At 60.1% G+C, this 21,241-nt stretch overlaps 1 protein-coding gene across 1 annotated transcript in view; it reads right to left on the bottom strand.

Moving 5' to 3' along the window:
* SEMA3F (semaphorin 3F) overlaps positions 1-20,494 on the bottom strand; it is a 29,587-nt gene extending 9,093 nt beyond the window's left edge. The window contains 10 exon segments of the mRNA XM_036869658.1: positions 1,038-1,130; positions 1,817-1,837; positions 1,840-1,904; positions 1,907-1,937; positions 2,063-2,089; positions 2,091-2,126; positions 2,222-2,299; positions 2,301-2,383; positions 15,828-15,985; positions 19,982-20,494. Of these exon segments, the coding sequence (XP_036725553.1) occupies positions 1,038-1,130; positions 1,817-1,837; positions 1,840-1,904; positions 1,907-1,937; positions 2,063-2,089; positions 2,091-2,126; positions 2,222-2,299; positions 2,301-2,383; positions 15,828-15,939 (546 nt within the window). The 5' untranslated portion in view covers positions 15,940-15,985; positions 19,982-20,494.
* Between the last annotated feature and the right edge of the window lie 747 nt (positions 20,495-21,241).

Here is a 21,241-nt window from a genome sequence, read left to right as displayed (position 1 = left end):
AATAGGCCAGGGCCTTTTCCCTGCCCCTCAGCAGAGCCCCCAGCTCCACATGTCTCCACAGGGAGCCGGGAGTTGAGGGGTCCAGCCCAGACCACATGGAATTCACAAAGCCTCCCCCATGCCTCCCAGCCCATCCCTGAAGATGCTAGGAGGAAGGCTGGTGAAGGCACTGGGACCAGGAAGAGCTCATGAGTAGGTTAAGGGAGGAAGAGGAGAGAGGCACAGAGGCAGGAAGGAGGTGGCAGCAGGTGGCAGGGATGGTGATGGGAAGGTGTACACAGGCCTGCTTCCAGTTACACTCTGCACACATGACTTCCTGCACACATGGGGCTGCACACACAGCTTGGCACGCATCACTGCCAACACACGGAACCCACTGTTCACACCTTGGGCACACACACGCAGAGTCTGAGCAGCCCCACTTCTCAGCACTCCCTGCCACAGACACGCGAGCTCAAGTGACCACTTGCTCTATCACTCACCGGCAGCCCCTGCCCCCCTGCCCGCCCCTGCCCAGCCCCAGCGCCCCCCAGCCCCGGCCCAGCCCCTCAGCCCTGTCCTGGGTCAAGTCTAGTAGACACACAGCTCTGCCCCTCCCACCCCAGGGGTTAACCCGTGCCCCAAGCAAGGCATGGGGCAGGGACACCTAAGAGCTATGTGTCAGGCTGCACACATGTGCCATTTTCCCACACTGGGTGCTAAGCAAGGTGTGGGTTGGAGAGTGCCCAACGCGTGCCCACGCATGTCTACACACGTGTTCTGAGGGCAGAGGCATGGCTGTCCCCAGGGCTCCTGTCTTTCCCACCTGATGGCTTCATGATTTCTTGTCACACTGAGGCTGACATGAGTCCAACTGGGAATGCCTTCAGAGGCTGAGGGCACTGCAGGGGAAGGGGTGGGAGGGGGGCACAGAGGTGGACGGAAGACCCTGGGGAGGCTGGCCTGGGGTGCAGGCTCCTGGCTGGAAGGCCAGGCCCAGGATGAGTTCGGTTCAGAGGCAGTGCTGCCTGGCAAGAGCCTGGAGGGATGAGGCCCACCTGGCGTGGGGCTGTGGGCGTCGGGTGGAGGGCATCATCAGTGGCTCTGCTGCCTCGGCCTCTGACCACCTGCATCTGGGTCCAGGGCGTGGCCTGAGAAGACGAGGAATATGGGTTAGAGCCAGGGGTGGCAGGGGCTGGGGGAGCGGGCTTGGGCTGCCAGCTTCTCACACCACACATGCCAGGAACACATGGGAGCACCTGAGCCCCCAGAGCACATATATGCGCCCCTGTGTGAACACATACACACAGCTGGGGCACACCTGCACACACCTGTGCCCCTTAGGTCCAATCATTCTCACACACTCCCTACAAGGTCACACCAGCTCACACACATGCCCACATGGAAATGGAGGAGGGCAAAAGCGGGCAGGGTGGGGCAGAGCTGAGGAAGGGGCAGCTCTCCCCCAGGCCGTATGGCAGAAGCTGACCCAGGCGTCCAGCCTCCTGATGCTGAGGCCCCCGCCAGGCCCTCTGGCTTTGGCTGCAGGGGCACTGTCCACATATGGAGGAAGCGCTCACTACATGCCAGGCACAGTGCTAAGAGCTCTGAGAGCGTTAGCTCGCTGCCTCCTCCTCACACCGACCTGTGAGAAAGGCAGCTATTAGCCCCATTTTCAGGAGAGGAAACTGAGGCTCTGAGAGGTGGAAGAAGTCACTCACCCAAGGTCACAGGGCCGGGAAGTGGCAGGGCTGGGGCTCAAGCCCATCCTCCCATCAGAACCCTGGAAGGTAGCTATCAGTGGGGGCAACACAGGGCCAGGGTGGGCGAGGCTTACCTGTGCGCGGCGGCCCGCGGTTTACATAGGTTGCACATGGGGTTGTAGGCGCCGGTCCCGCACACATACAGGTGTGTTCGGTTCCAGGCTGGATGAGCCTGACGAAGTTCCCGCACTCACCCTGGGGCCAGAGGGGAAGCCAAGGAGGTGCCCCAGATGCCTTGCCTGGCCCCAGTGCCTTCCTGGAGTCCCCTGTCCCCCGCCGCCACCCTCCTGCCACCCCACCTGTGACCCCACTGCACTCACGTTGCCATCCTTGCCTGAGAGCACGCACCTCCTCAATGCGCTGTGGGGAGGCTGCCCAGTGGATCTGCCAGAGATGGAGGTCAGAGGGCCTGATGGAAGGGCTCCCAGCCCTGGGGCGCGCGTCCCTCACCCCCCCACCACATCTGGGCTGGCCCTTACAATGAGGGGCTCGCGGTTGATGTCATGCAGGTCCAGGGACAGCACGTAGTCCTTGCTGCCCACATACATGCGGTCATTGGTCCTCATCCTTGAGCAGGATTCGGTAATCAGTTGTGTTGAGCAGGAAGTTGAAGAAGTGGGCCGTGCCTGTGGCCTTAAGCTCTGTGGGCAGAGGGCAGAGCAGCAGTGAGGGCTCTTGGAGACCATCCAGCCGGACCCCCTTTGACAGAGGGGGTAGCCCCACCACACGGTCATCTTAAACCCCCAGCTTCCCCTCCAGGGCCTGCTTGGTTCCCTCTCTAGTCCCTGACATTCTGGGAGGAGAAAGTGGGACAGGTGGGCAGGGCAGGGAAGGGGCCACACCCAAAGCTGGGGCCCTGATTCATGGGCAGCCCAGCCAGTCTCTGGGTCTCAATGAAAGGGCAGCGGGCGTGGGCCAGGGTGCATGATGGCATCAAAGACTCTCTGCTCAGGTTGGGGGTTAATGCTCCCATGCTCATGGTGGGGCCAGCTTCCCACAGGGGCCTAAAAGGGTTAATGAGCAGGGGGGTGGGGGGCAGGTGCATCCAGGACAGCTCACAAATGCTGGCACAGGGCCAGGGTGCCCTGTCCTCACCCCAGCTGCCAACAAGACAGAGGGCAAAGCTGGCACACAGCAAGGTCCCCACCTTGTCTGAAGCAGGTTAGCCAGGACACCAGAAAGCCCTGCTGGCGCCAAACTGCCCAACAGACCTTGGGCTTCCCCCAGACCCCACAGGGTTGCTGACGGTGGAATCCTCAGGCCACTCTGAACCATCCAGGAAGTCTTTCCCAGGAAAGAGGCCCTCCCCCTAGTGCTGCAGAGTCCCTGGGGCTGGGGACAGGGTCCAGCTGAGTCCTCAGTTTCCCTTCTGCGTGAGTCTGGCAGCCCTGGCCCTCTCACCCTCAGGTTGCTGGGGGAAAGTCCTCCTTTCTGGGGATGAAAGACAGGAGGAAACTTGGCTAGTGATAGGCCAATGACAGAGGACTCTGGGAAACTTGGTCACCTTCCTCTGGGAGAGGGAGTTCCAAGGGGTCCCCTTGGCAAATCACTCCTCCACCCACCCCCCAGCTAACTTTAGCTCCGCAGGAGAGAAGAGATTGCAATGAGGGTGATGAATATTCACCAGCACAGGAGGCCTGAGACGGCAGCACACAGAAGCGTATGTATGCATGCACATGGCCCAGGTATACACACACGCACATATGTGTCCTACATCAGATGACGCATCCACCAAGGGGAACATACACATCGCATCTCCCTGCCCCACATCAGGTGGGGCGATCAAGGGGGAGGCTTGGAGAGGGAGAATCTGAGCCCTGGGATCTGAGGTCACTGAGAGCCGTAGATGCTGCCTGAAGGTGGAACCAGCAGGTGGCCCCATCCCATTAGTCAAGGCCGCTGTCTCTGACTGGCCTGGCTGACCCTGACCCCTGCTGTGTGCTGGAGACCAGGGAATGGAGCTGGAGGGGCTGTGCCTGAGAGTGGCTTTGAATGGGAGCTTCAGGATGTGCTGAGATGGGTGTGCGAGGTGGGCTGGGAGCCAGGGGAGTCCCACAGCAGACCCAGAGCCCACATCTGAGGGCTGGGCAGGGCAAAGGCCTTGCCCTGCCCAGCTCTGACTATGGCAGCAAGAGAATACAGGTGATGACCTTGGCCCACCACTGGGACACAGGGACGCCAAGGGATCAAAGGGGCCGATCCCTGCCTGGCTAAAGCCTCATCGGCGGTGCTCTGAAGTCCTGGGCAGGGCACCCTGGGCACCTGTCCTGCCACCTGTTGTTGGGCCACTCGGAGTCCCCCGCCTGGCCACCCGGCCATAGTGACAACAGGAAAGCAAACACTCCCCCCCACCCCGACCCAGGGCCAGGAAGTGGCCAGAGAGGAAGTGGGGCTGCCAGCGGAGCCCCCCCAGGCTGGGACAGCCCGCCAGGGGTTATTTATACCCTGGCTGGGGGCATGGCCTTGACTGTGCCCTTACCCGTCCTGCTGGGCTAGGGGGCATTTGGGGGGGCAACGGGGGACGGGAGGCGAGGCTGAAGTGGGCACCTTCAGACGCAGGCACCTAAGGTGGGGGGAGCTCCAAATATCTAGCCCCAGGGATGCAACCAGCCATAATGCCTACCCTCCCATCCCTGCCTAGCCTTGGGTCCCTATAATCCAGACCCTCCCCCTCTACAGTGCCACGACCCCCAAGTTCAAGTCCCCCTCCCAAGTACAGAGGAGACACCATTCAGCAGATGAGGAACTGAGGACCTACATGAGGAGCAGGAGACCAGCCTTGATCTGACATCCTCCTCTCAACTCTCCGTGCCCGTGCCCTTTGGTAGAGATGGGAATGGAGGGAGCCTCTCACTTAGTCATCCAGTACCTATTATGTGCAAAGCCCTGTGCTCATTAACATCCAAATTACAGATGAAAGGCACAGAGCAGTGAAGTGACATGTCAGTGTGCATGGAGCGTGATATTCCCACCCAGGTCCATGGCCTTTTGGGCTAAAGGAGAGGCAGGTGCCAGCAGAGCCAGTCCTGGTGGTGGGGACTGCCTGTTGGGAGGGCCAGGGCCGGAAGGTGACTCGTCCTCCACTGACAGGACACATGACTCAGGACCCTCGGGACCCCTCCCAGTGGCCACGGGATATGGCGTCAATGGCTCTGTTGTCACAGGATGTGATGTTTTGGTCTCTGTGGAAACTAAGGCGGGTGTGGGGAGCCCCCATAAGGCTGTGTGGGGTAGGAAATGGGTGGGAGCAAGGGTGAGGAATCTTTGGCTCTGGCATGGGCTTCATGACCCCAGTTGCGGTCTTGGAGCACTCATTTCCCTCATGCCAGATTGTAGTAAAGAATTAAAATAAGGGTCCCCATGACAGCCCTGCACCCCCAGCTCCAGACAGGAAGACTGAGGCCCAGGGGAGAGTGGTGCTCACCTTAGGTCACAGGGTGAGGAGTGAAACTGGTGTGCTGCCCCACCTCCTCACTCTGCCGCAGGTAGAGGAACAGGGGGCCTTCACTCCTCCAAGAAGCCCGGGTTCAGGGCAGATGGTGGTTGAGTAGCCCTGGGCATCCTGCTCTGACACCTGCAGTGTCAGCAGGGCTAGAGCCTACTGGCCCCAGCCCACTGAGGAGCAGGACTTGGGCCAAGGGGACCTGGGGGCCTGAGGGGGCATGGATGTATGTGGGGGAGCTGACACGACTGAGGTTGCTCCTGTCCTCAGGCCAGTCCCCACCTCTGCTCCACTTGCCCCAGGCCCAGCTCTGATAGCAGGAGTGTCGCCCCTCCCCCACCCCCAGGACAAATACAGAGGGAGGGGCTGGGGGCACAACCAAAGGCTCTGTGGGTGTCAGGGATTCAAGTTTGTATAAGCTTTGACCTTGGGGAGGGAGGGTGGTGTGCCTGAGTGATGCTCCAGGGAAGAGCTCCCCACCCCCATGCCCTCATCCAGGCTGGGCACAGGTTGGGTGGGGTGACATCCGGGAAGGCTTTTCCCGTCATGGGGAAGGAAGAGCCTTTTCTGGCATCAGACACCTCATTTCCGCAGTCGTTTCCAGCCTCTAGCACTCTCCCATGGCCATTAGACACTTGGGGTCCTGGCCCAGAACGGCCTGGCAAAAGTCCAGAGGCAGGAATTTTCTCAGTGTATAGGAGGCTTAATCCTGGGGGTCTCTGTTTCCTCCTCTCTGGGAAGCAGCTGATGATGCCTTACTTTAAAGGAGGTGGTGGGCGAGGACAGCACTGAGGAGGCGTGTCTGCAGCCCTCACCCGAAGACCCCGAGTGGGCGGCCCCGACCCCTCGCTGCCCGTCTCTAGGACACCAGGTCTGTTGCCAGTGAGGCAGGGGCTGCTGCAAAAGGGGGGTCTTGGATCAGAGATGGGTACCCCGCCCCCTTGGTTACAGCCCTACAAAGCAGCAGGCCCTGACTGACACTGTCACCTCTCTGGGCTGTGCTTGGGTACTGGGAGGTGATAGACAGGTCCCGGCAGCTCAGCCCTGACCTCTGACTTCATGTGGGCTGGTCCAGCCTTAATCCCTAAGATGAAGAGAAATGAGGCTGGGGGTGAAGGGTGGGGGTGCTGGCCAGGGTCTCTGGTCAGTACTTTATCCCCCTGCCCTTCTGAGGAGGGAAACTGAGGTGGATAAGGAGATGGTAGCAGTGGCAGCAGCAGGAATGGCAGGGTCCCTCCTGGACACCCCCGTGGGCTCTAGGGAGGGTTGGCCCCCAGCCCCTTTACCACTCCCTCAAGCTGTGAGGGGCCCCAGAGGAAGGCCCAGGGGCAGGGCTGACCCACTGGCTCCCGGCCTAATCCTCTTTTAATGAGCGGCCAGCCGGAAGGCCTCAGCCCCTGGCCACAGCCTTGCAACCCTGGAGCCCCAGCCAGGCGAGCTGGGGGCAGGGCCTCCCTAAAGCCTTTGCATGCACCTTTCTCCCTGCTCAGCACACCCACCTCACTCATACCTCAATGCCAAGACTCCAACCCTGGCCAGGCCAATCCAGGGCCCCAGCATCTGCCTTGACATACCAGGGTGACATCTGCCTTGTGCTCCCATGGACCCTCTCCTAGGCATTTACCATTTGTTCAGGTCCAGGTCCCACATGGGGCTGGGCAGGAGAGGCTGTCACCTTTGATTCAGGGGCTGGCTCTCCCAGTCCCACCTCCCACCACACCCCTAGGGATGTTCTAGATGGGAACCCCTAGAAGCCAGACCCAGGGTTTTGCCTGGGGTTTAAGCTGCCTCCTCCCTGGGGGGTAGGCTTCAGGTTCCTCTGGCCCCAAGCCCCTCAAAATCTGTCCTCTTCAATCCCATCTCTGGATCAGGCTGTCCAGATTGGAGACCCAGAAGCCTCCCTAGGAGCCATCCATACTCGCCCCTCTTCCCCCTAGGCAGGTGAGCCAGGTCAGTGCCAAAAAAGCCAATTACAGCCGCTCTCACCCAATTAGCAACTAATTATGGCCTCATAGTCCATTCAACATAATTAACATGTAAATGACTCCACGTGTTTATATTCAATAACGGCTCTGATTGAATTTAATTTAAAAGTCTGAACTGGGGACCCAGTTACCGTATTTCATCACTTAGAGCTGCCACTTCCTGGGAATGTCAGCTCCTCCAGGGGAGAGGGACCCAAGGCCAGAGTGAATGGTGGAGGGGCAGGTGCCAAGACACTGGCCCAGCGCTGGAGAGGGTGGAGATGGTTGTAGTCCCTGCCACCCTGACATGCCTATCCCAGGGGTGCGGGGAGGTGGTGAGGTCAGAAGAGCCCCCAGTGGGACCCGCAAGATGGGAAATCCTCTGGAACAAGGGGCCCCTTCTTAAGGGCTACTGTAAACATCGCAGCTGTTCAGTAAACACCAAGCTGGAGCCGAGCTGGAGCAGCCCAGCTGGGCTAAGCTCTGCTGCAGGCTTCCCTCCCATTTTGGGGGCTAAGGGCTGGGGGTTGGGGGTTGGAGGTTGGGGGTTGGGGCCTGGGGCCTGGGACCGGCAGGCCTAGGCATGCTGTTCCCACGCCCGTTCCGCCCCAGCGCCCACCTGCTCCGCCCAGGAGAAGACAGGCTGGAGGCACAGCTCATCCTGACCCGGGAAAAAGCCAGGTGGGAAGGGGCAGCAGAGTCACTCCCTGGCACACACACCTGGTGGACAGCGAAGGTTCTACACCTCTCCCCACTACGGATGTCCAGTGACTTTCGACCATTGTGTCCCAGCAGGTAGGGAGCCCTCCAGCCTCGGTGCCTCCATTGATCCCTGCCCACCCCCAGGACCACATGGTGCCTGACTGTTCTAGGTCTGGGCTGGTGGCTCAGGGGGTCAGGATGTCCTACCTGGACCCGAATGGCGTGCACGGCTGCCTAGGAGGACACCTTTGGGCATCTGCAGGCCAGGCAAAGTTCAGAGCTCTTGCCCAGCTTGGAAAAGACACAGTGTGGTCAAGGAGGCTGGTTTGAAGGGGCAAGGCGGTCCCTGAGCCTGGGGTGGGAGGAGGGGGCCTGGGCCAGGCAAGCAGCTCACACTGGAATGTGCCCCAAGAAGTGGGAAGGGGGTGGGAAGAGGGGCTGGTCCTGAGGGGAAGGTGGCACCAATCCATTTCTCAGGTGGGCAGAGTGGATCAGAGCCTCCAGTTCCACAGGCCTCGGGGGCCCACCCCTCCTCCCACATTCCAGACCTGGCCCGGAAACTCCTCACTCCTTCCTCCACCACCTCCTCCTCCCTGTGACTGCAAAAGACAACAAACTCTCCATGGCTCATTTACTCTGATAAATCAACCAGACGGACAGGCCAGGATGGGACCAACAGGCTGGTGGGTGTCAAGACCCTCCCCCTGCCCTGGGCCCAGCCCCCATCTCTGCCCTCCTCAGACTCCTGGGGTCCCTGCAGCCCCTTCACATCACCTACCCAGAGATTCCCAGGATGTCCCAGACAGTCTTCGCGCTCCCCCCCAATATTCAGATGGGGAAACTGAGGCACCGCACAGACAGATGTGTGCTCAGGGTCAGCCTTGAGGGATGTGGTGAGGCTGTCTCAGGACTCCAGGCATGACTTAGCTGGTCGCCAGTCCAGAAAGGCAGCGAGTACTCCACACAGGCCTGGTGCTAGGACTGGAGGGTGCTAAGCAAAATGACAGCGTGAGCAGCCTTGAGCAGAGGAGCCTGGAGTGCCACCCATTCCACCTCAGGTGCTGCAGGAGCCCAGGAGGCCCCCACATTCTAGCTGTTGCTCTGTAGTTGTAGTGCAGGACCGACAGGAGCCACCCAGGCTGGTGGACCAGCAGGTCCACACAGTGGACTCTGCCCCTGGAAGGAAATGAGGGCATCAGCACTGAGCCCTAAATGGGAAGAAACAAGGCTCTTGGCTGGGTGCAGAGACCTTAGAGGAAAGAGCATGTCTGGGTAGGAAGCCACGGAGGGGTCATGGTAGTGATGGGAGGAGATGCAGACAAGGGGGGATCAGGGGAAGGAAGGAAGGAAGAAGACTGGGGGAAGGGGGGTGGAGCCGAGGCCTCACGCCCCAAAGGCCTCCTGGTCCCTGGAGGGGCCTGCTGCTTCGGGGTTGTCCCTGCCCTGCAGAGATATAGCAGATAGGCAATACTTGCCAGCAGCCCCAGTGAGAATGCCACAGGTCAGCCTAGCTGAGCCTCCCTCCACCACTGGCTGGCCTCCTGGAACCTAGGCCAGCAGCCACCGCCCAGACCCCATTCTTTGCCGGGTCAGGATCAGTAAGCAACCCCAGGAGGCCTCCACCCTCTCCCAGGGGCTGCTCAGCAGCCTGGGGGGCGGGGGCCTGCAGGCCTGCCAAGCTCAGGCACCCACGTGAGCTGGGCTTTGGATTCAGATCGGAGCCTTCTGGCATCCAGGCCTCTGGCAAAGGCCCTCTTGCTATTTCTAAGAAAAATGCAGCAGGAATCTTCTCTGCTTCTCCAAAGCTCCAAGGGCTCCCTTGAGGCAGGGCTCAGATTCCCAGGACAGTGCCAGGTCAGGCCAAGAAAACATACTCTCGGGCCAGTTGCGTAGATGCCCAAGTGACAACCCAGGTCTGGTCACCCCTAGCACAAGCTGTAGGAGCTAGAACAGTGCAGGGCCGGGTGGTGGGTGGGGGTGGGTTGCGGGCTGTGTCACTAAAGCTGATCGTGGGCCCCAACCAGACTGGGACACTCATCTCCGGGAGAGCCCCCTCCATGGCATCCCTTCCCCAAATGCATTATCTTTTTCCCAGTATGTATTTGGTACCTCTGCCATGAAAAAAGGAGCTCAAAAACAACACGGAGAAAGTGCAAGCTCTATATCCTAGCACCAGGAGCAAGACTCCATGTAGCATCTTGCCCTTTCCCCAGTTGCTGCACCCCACACACCCCGCCTCCGCTCCTGCTCTTCCCGCTCCCGAAATCTCCCTTCCCCTGTTTGTGATGTAGCCTCCTCCACAAATCCTGTCCAGATGCCCATGGTAGGAATCCTCATCCTCCTGACCCCACTCTACCCACAGGGCTCAGGGTCCCTCTTGCAGTCCTTTCCAAACACCACCTGCTTTACCAAAGGTTAGAAATCTAGAGGGAGAGGTAAGGCAGTGCGGACTCCTTGGGCACCCCCAGGATCAGCCCTCAGCCCTCTGAGGGTGTCTGCCACCCTCAGAGTAGCTCTTAGTTTCTGAGACTTGCTTCGCCAGAGCCATAACTGTATTCACAAAAAGTTAATGCACAAAACACAATGAAGTCAACACCATTTTTGTCCCCATTTTACAGATGAGGCAGCAAGGACACAGAGGGACTTCACTACGCAAGGTCTACCCATGGCCAGGACGCAAGCTAGGCAGCTTGAGACCTCAGGATGCTGCTTCCATGGGGCCACTGCCATCCCTACCTTACATGGAGAAACCGGGGGTGGGAGAGCCTAAGCTGCTTGTCTAAGATCACACAGCTGACAAGGTAGGATAGAGGTTTGCCTGCCTTCAGGGCCAGCTCTCTCAACCACCACAGCACCACCTCTTCCTTCTACCAAATTAAGTGTCCCACTGCCTGCCCTGGGGGAGGAGCTGGAGGTCTCCCAGGCGTCAGAGGCCAAGTACCCACGGCTCTGAAGACACCCTCTGGGCTCCACACCACCTCTGGAGAGGTCACAAGGTTGGAGGTGCACACACACAGGTGCAGACAGCCAGGAGCCCACTCTGAGGCTGCCACCTCCCAAGCCACAGGGTGAAAGATGCCTTCATGGGCCAGGATGAGATTTTTATCTTGGTGGTTTCTCTTTAAATTCTTTACGATTACGAAGCAGTGGGGGCTGCCAAGGAACATGATTTACTCCTTGAGCATGCACCAGCTCCTCACTCCGTGCCAAGGGAAGCTGGAGCCAGGGAGGGAGGGGTGGGCGTCGTGCCAGGGAACCAGAGACAAGGCCTGTGCTGCGGAGGCCCAGCCAGTGGCGGTCCCATCTGAAGCTTGGCTGGACCTGGAAGGACCACAGCTGAGAGCCTCAGGTCCTGGCCTGGCTGACCCAGGCTGGGCCTCAGGCAGGCTCTCGGCAAGCACAAGGACCTGCCCGGCTCTCTCCGAGGGCTGATCCCTGGCCAGCTGAGGGGCAGCCAACCAGCACCCAGGACCTCCCAACTCCCAAAGCGGCCATTTCCAAGTCCCCTCTCAGGAGTGAGGCGGCTCCCATTTCCAGGAAAACTGAGATCCCAAACGCAGGGATCTCAGCTCAAGTTCATGCTTTGGGTCTTCCTTCCTCCCTCATCAGGCTCATCCTGGAATACCCACGCCTCCCCAGTTTGCTAGCTCCAAGTCCCCCTGTAGCTGTCAAAGCCACCTACCCAGCTCCCTGGTACCACCCCTGGCCTCCAAGCTCCTGGGCCTTCTCACCTGTCCCTTGCAATCTGAAGCTCCAAGCCTGTTTGGCTGGCCAGGGAGCCCCCCCCTGGTGGGCAAGGGAGGGTCCTTAAGCTCCCCAGCCCCGCCCCTCACACCGTGCAGTCAGGCCAGCTAAGTAAATGGACTGTGACCCTTCCTAACCTCCAATCCCCTCATTTCCTAATAAGGAGACCTGGCGACTTTGGTTCTCGAATGCCACACACAAACGATGTAAGTGGTGGCACTGTTATGCGCCTAATAGTCCCAGAGGTTCAGGAGCTGGGCTGAGGAGGGCTGGTGGGCAGTGACCAGCACCAACCCGTTCACCCTCCACCTGCAAAACGTCCTTCCCAAAGAGCAAGCCAGATACGCCCAGACTCTTGAGAAGGTTGAACCCCAGGGCTGCTCTGGTCATAGAAGCCCTTTCCTCTCCTGGGCCCTGGTTTTCCTTCTCCGAAGGGAGAGAGCTTCCTAGAGGACTCTGATCAGTGGAGGGGCTGGGGTGATGGACAACTGTATTCATAGGAAATAAGCAAACCCAAGTGCTGTTTCTCCAGTGGTACAGAGCACAAGAAGCCTGACCAGTGCGAACCCAGCCCTTTCCTTGGGAAGTGAGGCTGGGCAGGCTAAAGCCGGCACTGCAGGGTCCTGGAGCTCGAGCTCGAGCCCGAGCCCGAGCCCGAGCCCGAGCCTGAGCCCGAGCCCGAGCCTGAGCCCGAGCCCGAGCCCATGGGAGAGGGCTGTGCCTGCATTCCCAGCCTGCCCTCCACCCCCAGTCCTGGGACAGGTTCAGACATCAGGCAGAGCCAGGCTCCATCTTAGTCCTGCTCCTGAGTGACCCGGGAAAGCCTCTGGGTCTGATTCCTCACAGGATACCCAGGGAGTCCCCTTCCCCAGGCCTTGGAGGGACTACCACTTGGTTATCATCATGGGTACCTATTGTTATTTCTATTATTTTCATCTTTCCTGACCTCCCCTGGCAAGGTGACCTTCCATTCCATCTCCTTACTCCGGCCTCAGTTTCCCCAGTAGCCCAGCCACCTCATGTCATCACAAGATCGCTTTCCCCCTCCAAGCACCTCTTGGCCTCAAGTCCTGGCCAAAGCCAGCCCAGGCAGCAGCAGTGTATTGTGGGGGTGGCTTCCTGAGAAAAAGTAAACATTCCCCAAGCTAAACAAAGGACCTGGCAGGGCCCTCACACCTCCCTCTGCAGTGGGAGGTGGTACCCCAGGGCTTGGACCATCTCAGGGTGGGGGAAGGGAGAGTTTTTTTTCTCCCAGACTTGGCCAGTGACTCTGGGGTTAAGGGGACTCCAGGCCCAGGCAAGGATAGGTGGTGAAAAGAGGGTCCTGCTGCCCAGGCTCTCTAGTTCTAAGCATCCATGAGCTCTCAAAGAATACCTCTCCTGCTCCTGAAAATCTTCCTCACTTGACCCCTCATTTCTGCATGACCTTGGCTGTGCTGCTGATGGAAGCTCAGGAGATGGGCCATAGGAGTCTCCCCACTCTGACTGAACCCTGGGCCCCTTCTCCCTTATACCCTCTCTCAGCTTTAGGCCTGGCTGGGGTGCCCAGGCGGATGGGCAGGCAGCAAGCCCAAGCCTGGCCCAGTTCCTGCCTTTGTTCCTTTATCTGCCCTGGGCAGCGTGGCCCCTCATACCAGAACCTCCGGCTTAGAGGGTCTGGCCCGACTAGGCCGGAACTAGCACCTCCCAACTGCAGCGGGACCCAGGCAAGGGAGGGGATGTGCCTAGACTGAGGGAGGCCCTGAGGCCTGGTATGGCAGCTGCTATATCCATCCAAGGCACAGATGGAGAAACTGAGGCATTAAGCCACAGTGACCACCAGTGTTCCCAAGAGCAGCCCTCTCTGTGCTCCTCTTGTATATCCAGGAGAAGAAGCTCCTCCCAGCCCTGGCCACAGCCAGGCCAGGGCCCAGGTTCTGTAGGTGTTTGTCTCTATTCTCACTCCACAAATGATCAGTGAGGGCCTACTCCTCACTGAGGGCCGCATCGTATGCATGAGCTGCCTGAGACCATCCAGCATGAGGGGGGAGAGGGGTGCACAGGGCCTGGTGCACAGTAAGTGCTGAGCTCCCAGGAGGCACCGGCCAGCTGGGTGTCCATTGTCTTTTCAGCCACTTTGTCTGTGAGCACCCCCATCTTGTTCACTGCACAGTCCCCAGTGCTCAGCACAGGGCCTGGCACATGGCAGGTACTCAAGAATCTGCTAAACTAAGTGACAGCTAAGCATAAAAGTAGGACAGGAGATCAAGTAGGAAACAGAAAGGTCCTTCAGGACAGGGAAACCTGCCCGTGCAAAAGCACAGAGGCCTGGGGATGGGGTGGCCCCAGGCAGCCTACAGTCCCACCCCAGGCTGCCACAAGAGTCAGCGCCACAGGCTGGCTGCCAGTGAGTTGGGCTTTTAGTCACTGTGGGTGTCAGCTTCAGAGCTAATTGAGGGGGAATCGACCTGACCGATGTGGGCTTCAGGCGTCGGCAAGACCAGAGCACCAGCACTATTTCTGGCCTCTCCTCTGCCTCCTGCCTGACCGTGGCCCTGCCCTTGCCTGAGCCTCGGTTACTCTCTCTGGAAAAAAGGAACAAAAGCCTTTGCCCCTTTGCCCCTGCAGGTCCAAGAAGGTTTAAAGGAAGTGTACAGAGACCCTCCCAATATCTTGTTTCTCCTGCTTCCTCTCATGGGTCTCCAGGGTGATGACAAAAGTGATACCCAGAGTGGATGCCTTGGTTCCAAGATCCCAGGGGTAAGGAAACCAAGTCACCCTCCCTGCCCCTGTGGGGAGAGGGGATGCTCTATTCTCCCTGCTGGCACCCTGGGCTTGGAATGGGGTGAGAGGGGGACCAGGCCCCTTCAATATTTATTAATCAGCTCCGAGGATTTCCACCAGGAAAGGGTAGAGATATCAGCAGAATAAGTATCTCACCTTCTTAGGCCTAGGAGAGGAGTTGTTTTTTACAACCCAAACCAATCAACTCTTCTGCCCATTTCTCAGGCCCTGTGCAGGACTCCTTCCAGGCACATCCTCAGAAATTCACTCCCCACTCCCCCATCAAGTTGCACGGGTAATATGGGGCCAGGAGAGGGGCTCTGCTGGGGGACATGGGAACATGGTGAGGTGGGGGCTGGGCCTCAGCCAAGCCTGAGGAAGGAAAGGTTGGCCCAGCCTTTCACCCTTATAAGTGCACCCGGGAATCTGGTCAGCCAGGGCTGAGTCGGCCCCACCCAGGGCAGGCACCTGGACCAAGTGACCCTGGGCCAGAGGAGGGCCAAGGCTGAGAACTCAGCAGTGACCCCAGGTCCCCCAAGCATGGCTGCTGTCCCTTATCCCAGGCCGAGGGTAGACTCTTGGATCATGCACACCTTCGAGGAGGTGGCTAGTGAGTGAACCATCGGTACGCCTGGATAGTATGTGTGGCACACATGTTCACCTGCCTAGTGAGTTAACTGCAAAGGTGATGGAGCTGGAGGACTAGCATCTCATTCTGCAGACCCCAACTCATCATTAAAACGTTCCAGTGACTTCAAGCAAAGTGCTCACTGGGGATCTCAGGCCTGTAACGACAGCACGTGCTCTCCCTGAACTCACCGGGTGGCCTAGCCTCTAGTCACAGCCAAGAGCCCCCTCCCCAATTCCTGGGAACCCCTCCCACATGGAGACCCATAGGAAGGTTCCTCAAGCACCCACAGCCCAGCAGAGCAGGTCCTGCTCCTCTAGCTTTCGGAGGCCTCAGTGTCTGCCCGATTGTTTCACCAGGCAGGGCAGGACCAGTGGCAGGGAAGGGCTTCTGCAAACACAAGTTTGAAAGGCATGACACCTCTGTCACCCCAGTTATCACACAGAGGGAGATGCTCTGCAGTCCCAAACCCAGAGGCCACACATTCTGGCTCTAGAAGCGGCCTGGGGACTTCCCTGGCGGTCTAGTGGCTGAGACTCCACGCTTCCACTGCAGGTTCGATCCCTGGTCGGGGAACTGAGATCCCTCATGCCATGCAGCCAAAAAAAAAAAAAAACAAAAAAATGAAGCAGCCAGACTCAGGACCCTTATCTAAGTAGTCCAGTCTCCAGCCTTTCCCAGCAAGTCACCACCCCCTTTGTCGCCCCCAACACACCCAGTGTGACCCATGTGGCTGCACAATTTGTCCTTTTTTGCTCTGACCTCTCCTCTCTCTCCTGCGCAACAGGGCCAAGTGCTCTGGACAGAGGAGTATGCTGGGGAACAGCAAGGCAGCCTCTTACCTTTAAATGAGAGCCGGACCCGAGGCGTGGCCGGGAGGTAGTCCTGGGTTGGGGTGGCTGGCCAGGCCCCAGTCAGTAGGGAAGCCCAGAGGAGGAGGCCAGCGACAGGCATTGTGGGAGGGGCCTAGGGCCCAGGAATCAGGCAGCCAGCTAGACACCTGGGAGGGGGAGCAAGATTGCAATGTGTGAGGCAGAGTGGGGTACCCTGCCCTACCAACATTTCCCTGTGTAATTCTGCCCAAGGTGCCTCAGTTTCCCTATCTGAATAAATAGGGCGATGGGTGTCTCCTTACTCACACCCTCAGATGCCTCAGTGTGAAAACCTCATATTCTTTCTTGTCCCTAACAATGGGTCTGAAGACCAAGCCACTGAGTGCAGCCTAGGGTCACCAGGACTAATAGGGGCCATGGGAGACTCAAACCCTCCCCGCGTCACAGCTTCCTGACTTCCATTCACAGCGCTCAGCTCAAGCAGGTGATCTTACAGCCCTCTCTAGTTCCCCTGCATCCACCCCCAACCAAATGGGCTGTTCCTTCCCTCTCCCACTTCAAGGAATGAGGGAAGAGATGGGTCCAGTCCTGCTGGCTCCAGCCAAATCTCTCCTTCTAGTATAGGGAAATCTGAACCTGATTATTGGGGTTGGGAGCATGAGGGAGTGGAGGATGAGTGAGACACACATAGATGGCCTAGAGTGAGAGAGAGACAGCAGCCAGAAAAGGAGAGGCAAAGAACAGTAGGGTCTACTTTTACTGAAATCACAGCAGGAGGGATCCAGGTCAGACATACAGAAGGACTTCCTGCCAGGAAAATTTCCAGCTCTGCCTATAGAGGGCAAAGAAGGGGAGTGAGGACGGCCAGCAGGCCTGGGGCAGGGTCTGAGCCAGCCTCAGTATCCCCTGCAGAACTCCCATACCCCAAGCAGGCCCAAGTTTCCATACAATGTTTTTCAAATATTGTCTCCCCAGGCAGACTGGCTGTTGGGTAAACGCAGCCCAGCACCAGTTGTCTGAACATATTGCTCCCTCCAGGCGAAAACCAGTGCCAACTTCCCAACCGCGCCCCCCCCACCCAGATGCACTGGGGGTGGGGGCACCAAGAATGACAATGTGAGCCCCACCCCCCAGATCTGTCTGGCCTACTTCCTTCTCCCATGGGAGACAGGACCCCAGGCCCACTTCTAGGACCCTGAGGTGGGGGTGGGGTGTAAGAGGTATCGTGGCCTGTTAATCCCCTGCACTGGCTAACACAAACTGAGGCAAGGCCCAGGCTCCACATCTGACTGTCCAGCCCCACTCGACAGACCCTGATGCCCTCCCTAGCCCACCTCCCCCGAGACCTTGCCTCTCCTGCCAAGCAAACCACTGGTGGTTCCTCAGACAGGAAGTGCAGCTTCAGGCTGACTGACCCATTCCCCTTGTGGGGCCCTCTGTGGGAAAACCCTCTCCTGAGTGCCTGACACACCTCTCATGTTCCTTCAAAATCCCCCATCACAGGTGCTCCCTCCTAGGGAGGATGGCTGAAGGAGGGAGGGGAGAATCAGAACCAGCCCTTCCCCCAGTCTGCTGGGGCACAAAGCTGGTGCTGACTGAATGGCAGGCCCTGATGAGGCAGGCAGGTGGGAGAAAGGGCTGTGCAGCTACCAGCACCCTGGGGTGCACCTGAGAGGCCCCCACTAACAGTTGTGGATATACACACGTCCACGCTTACATGCCCGCACTCGTCCTTACAAGCATATGTTTGTTCAAGAACTTGACCTGCTAGTGGGGTGGGGCTCAAGGAAGCTGGGAGACACTGTCCTGGCTTGGGGAGGACAAGATGCAGGCTGGGTCCCTTAGAGAGATTTGATCCTATGTATCAGGGGGCTCAGGGTGACTCGCCTCCCGTCCTCCCTGTGACCTCATTTCTCCTACAGCCATTTTCATGGTGACAAGGTCAGGGTTACCAAGGACAGTGTTGGAGTCCCCCAGGGTGTCCAGAAATGTGGAGGGCTTTGCTCCACTGGGCCCCTACAGGGACCTCCCACAATGCTTTGGCCCTTTAAAAGGGTGAATGGGGGATGTTCAAATCTGTTGGGGCCTCAGGCCCAAGTCTAGGCCCCCTCCTTGGCAGCCTGGGGGATGGAGGGGAGAAGGACAGGGAAGGAAAAAGAGGAAGAGAAGAACAGAGAGAGGAAAGGGGAGGGCATTTCCACAGTTGCTTCCCCTCTGCCAGCCCCTAGATGCATTCCACTCAGCCCCAGCCCCAGAGAAGCCCCCAGTCTGGCCCAGCCCAGGTGGGTGGACAGAGAAGGAACAGCCACCGCCACCTGGGAGCCCACCAGGAGGAGAGCAGAGAAGGAAGGAAAGAAGGCTGGCGGGAGGGAGCAAGGGAGGGAGGCAGGCGGGAGGGAGGAGGAGAGAGGGAGGAGAGAGGGAGGGACGGAGGAGAGACGTTCGAACAAAGAACCGAGGAGCTGGGGCTGGCAAGGGGTGCAGGGAAGGGGCGGCCAGACGAGGGGGTCTGGAGGCACCTGGGGGCGGGGCAGGGGGCTAGGAGGTCGAATTGTCCAGACTGATCCAGACTTCTCAGGCTTGGGGGGGTTGTGGGGGACAGCCTGCCTCAGGGAAGGAACGTTGGCTCCTCCAAGCTGAGAACTGCCTGGATGGAAGGGAGGCAGGAGCAAGGGCTGCGGGGGAACATGGTGAAGAAATTATTAACAGCACCCCATCCCCCACCTAGCTGCTCTCATACTACCCCCCAGCAGGCCAGAGCTCCTTCCTGACTCCTTGGCTTCCCCCTCCCCCAACACCCTATGGACCAGGAAGCAGAGACACACCAGCATAGCTAGGATTGAAACCCCCCCCTTTCATGGCCAGGGTTTCCCAGTCAAGGTCACCTGGGCTTGGCTCCATCTTCCCCCTCAAGGTATTCCTGGAGCGGCAGGGGGCTGAGGCTGGGTTCCTGGCCTTCTCTCCCCAACCCCCTGCACTTCTGGGCCTGGCTCCTTCAGAACTGAGGGGCAGCAGCAGGGGTAGGCGTGCCCAGTGTCCTCACCTTCCAGGACACCTTACCCCAAGGGTCCAGGCACACTCCCTATGCAGCCTGGGAAAAGGCTCCAGCTCCAACCAACTCCCTGGACTGGAATGAGCCTACCAACCTCTGGGTGCAGTTTCCCTGTATCTCCAACTAGGACAGGGGCTTCTGGGAGACAATCTGGATGAATTCAGGAGGACAGGAACCCCCAACCTCCAGAGCGGACACATCGGTGCCTTCAGTTCCCCCCCCACTCCCCCAGGTGTTCATGGGCTAGTGTTCACAACACAGTTATCTCAAGAATTAGAAGTTATTTATCCAGCCAGGCCTCCAGCCCTACCTCCAGCTGACCCCTCCTGCCAGTCCTGCCTCATTCCTGGGCCACCTTGACACTCTCTGGTCCCACCTGCTCTAAGCAAGTCCACCTAGCTCCTAGTGTCCCCTGCCCACTTCACCACTGGGGCTCCAGCCTGCCCAGATGGGGGGCTTGACTGCAGGCTCTCCCAGCTCACTTACTCCCCACATACAGCAAGGCCCCTAATCCAAGCAAGACTCCCTGCTGGAAAGCAAACCCAAACTAGTAGCGGGGGTCAGGGGGCTGGCACAGAGCTGGGAGAAAAGCCTTGGGGCTGGCAGTCCTGCCCTGCTGATCTTGGAGACCCTCCACGTGGGGGCTGCCAGTATAGCGCTTCCCTTCCAGCAGACGATCCCCAGATCCGGACACTGAGGCAGGGCAGGCGTACCTACTGGGGAAGAACGCTGCCTGAGGCGTTAGTGGGAGAGCTCAGCCAGGAGAAGGGGCATGAGGCCTCCCGCTCCAGGAACAAGGTGGTGGAGGTGTATGGGAGCACCCACCCACCCACCCAGAACCTTTCGCAGAAAAAGTTGCTTTGCACACTGGTGACCCCGCAGGCCACATCCTCCACATCTCCACATCGCTTCGATGCTGAGGGTCGGGGCAGTCCGGCCAGGTATAGGCACCCACTCCAGTCTGGTCAACCCTGCGTCCGCGGGAAGCCCCCTGACTCTCTGAGCCCCAAGCCCCGGACACTTCCGCAGAGTTGCAGTGCCGCGGGTCCCAGAGGGATCGCGGGGTGGCCCGGCTGCCTGACCGCTCCCTCCCGGTTCCCGCCGCACTCACCTCTTCCACGGCGGCGGGGCCTGGGCTCCCGAGCAGCGGCGGCGGCGGCGGCAGCAGAGCGGCTCCCGGTTGAGCCGGTCCGCGCTAGCGGCCCCCCGGGGCCATGGCCCTACCCGCGCCCTCTCGCCGCTGTGCCTGAGCTCGGGTCGGGGCCGCGGCCCCGGCTTAACGGGTTCTGCGGGCTTCGGGCGCGTCAGCAGTCGAGGCCCCGGGCCCCATCCCGGGCCATGGGAAGGCTCAGGGGCGCTCGGGGCCGCCTCCCCCCGGGTGGGCTGCGGGCGCCCCCTGGCCGGCGCGCCGAGGGCGCATTCCCCGGAGCGGGGCGCGGGCGACGGCGCGCGCTGGGCTTCGGGGAGCTGCGCTCGGCTTGGCTCGGTGGCGCTGTGCTCGCCTGGTCTCTGGACTGGGGCCGGCCGGCCGCGCTGGGCTGCGCTCGGGGCTCACCGGACCGCGGCCGTTCGCTCGCTCGCTCGCTTGCTCTGGTCTCGCGGCCGCCGGCGGGACGGGGCGCTCGGAGCCGCGCGGCGAGCGCCGGCAATTGGCCGCCCGTGGGCGACATTTGCATAGCGCGGCCCCGCCCCGCCCGCCCCGCCCGGCCCCACCCCCAGGGCGGGACCCGCCCGGCCGCCGTCCCGCCTCCTCTCCACCTGTCCACGGGCTGGGCTCGGTGCTCCCAGGCGGTGGGGCAGCCTGCGCCCAGGGAGGCTAATCTGCGCCCGGCACCCCCGCCCTGGCTTCGCAGGCAGGGCCCCCGCCCCGCCCTGGCTTTGTCTCTCCGTGGATACACCGCGCACACTGCGCCTGGTGTTTACCCGGGCACTCAACTCCCTGGCGGGAAGGGCAGGCGCGCCCGGGAGCAACGAGCCTGCGCTCACCTGCACACCCCCTGCCGTGTCCCTCCTTCCCACTCGCTGCCCGCCACGCCTGGCCCGGCGTGAGACCTGCAGCTCAGGGCCCGGGACTGCCCGGGCCGCTCAGCAGGTGGCAGTGCAGCCCCTGGGACGGCTGGCACGGCGGGACCTGCCCGCCGCCTCCAGCCCAAGCCAGGTCACCCTTACAGCTCCGTTCAACCGCTCTAGAGCTCCCTGAGACCCCCTCAGCAGCCAGTCCTATTTCAAGCCAGTAGCCCCACGGATCCACCCCCTTACAGTTCCATACCCCAGAGAAGCCGGATAGGGGTTCCTAAAAGGGACATTTGCTTTCAAATGGCCTCCTGATGAACTGAGGGCCCTGCAACTGATCCGAGGAAGGGACCCTCCA

The sequence above is a fragment of the Balaenoptera musculus genome, chromosome 11 (genome assembly GCF_009873245.2).
Source record: "Balaenoptera musculus isolate JJ_BM4_2016_0621 chromosome 11, mBalMus1.pri.v3, whole genome shotgun sequence".
Classification (NCBI taxonomy): domain Eukaryota; kingdom Metazoa; phylum Chordata; class Mammalia; order Artiodactyla; family Balaenopteridae; genus Balaenoptera; species Balaenoptera musculus.
Note: the sequence above shows the minus strand (reverse complement) of the source record. Positions and strands in the feature narration are given on the sequence as shown.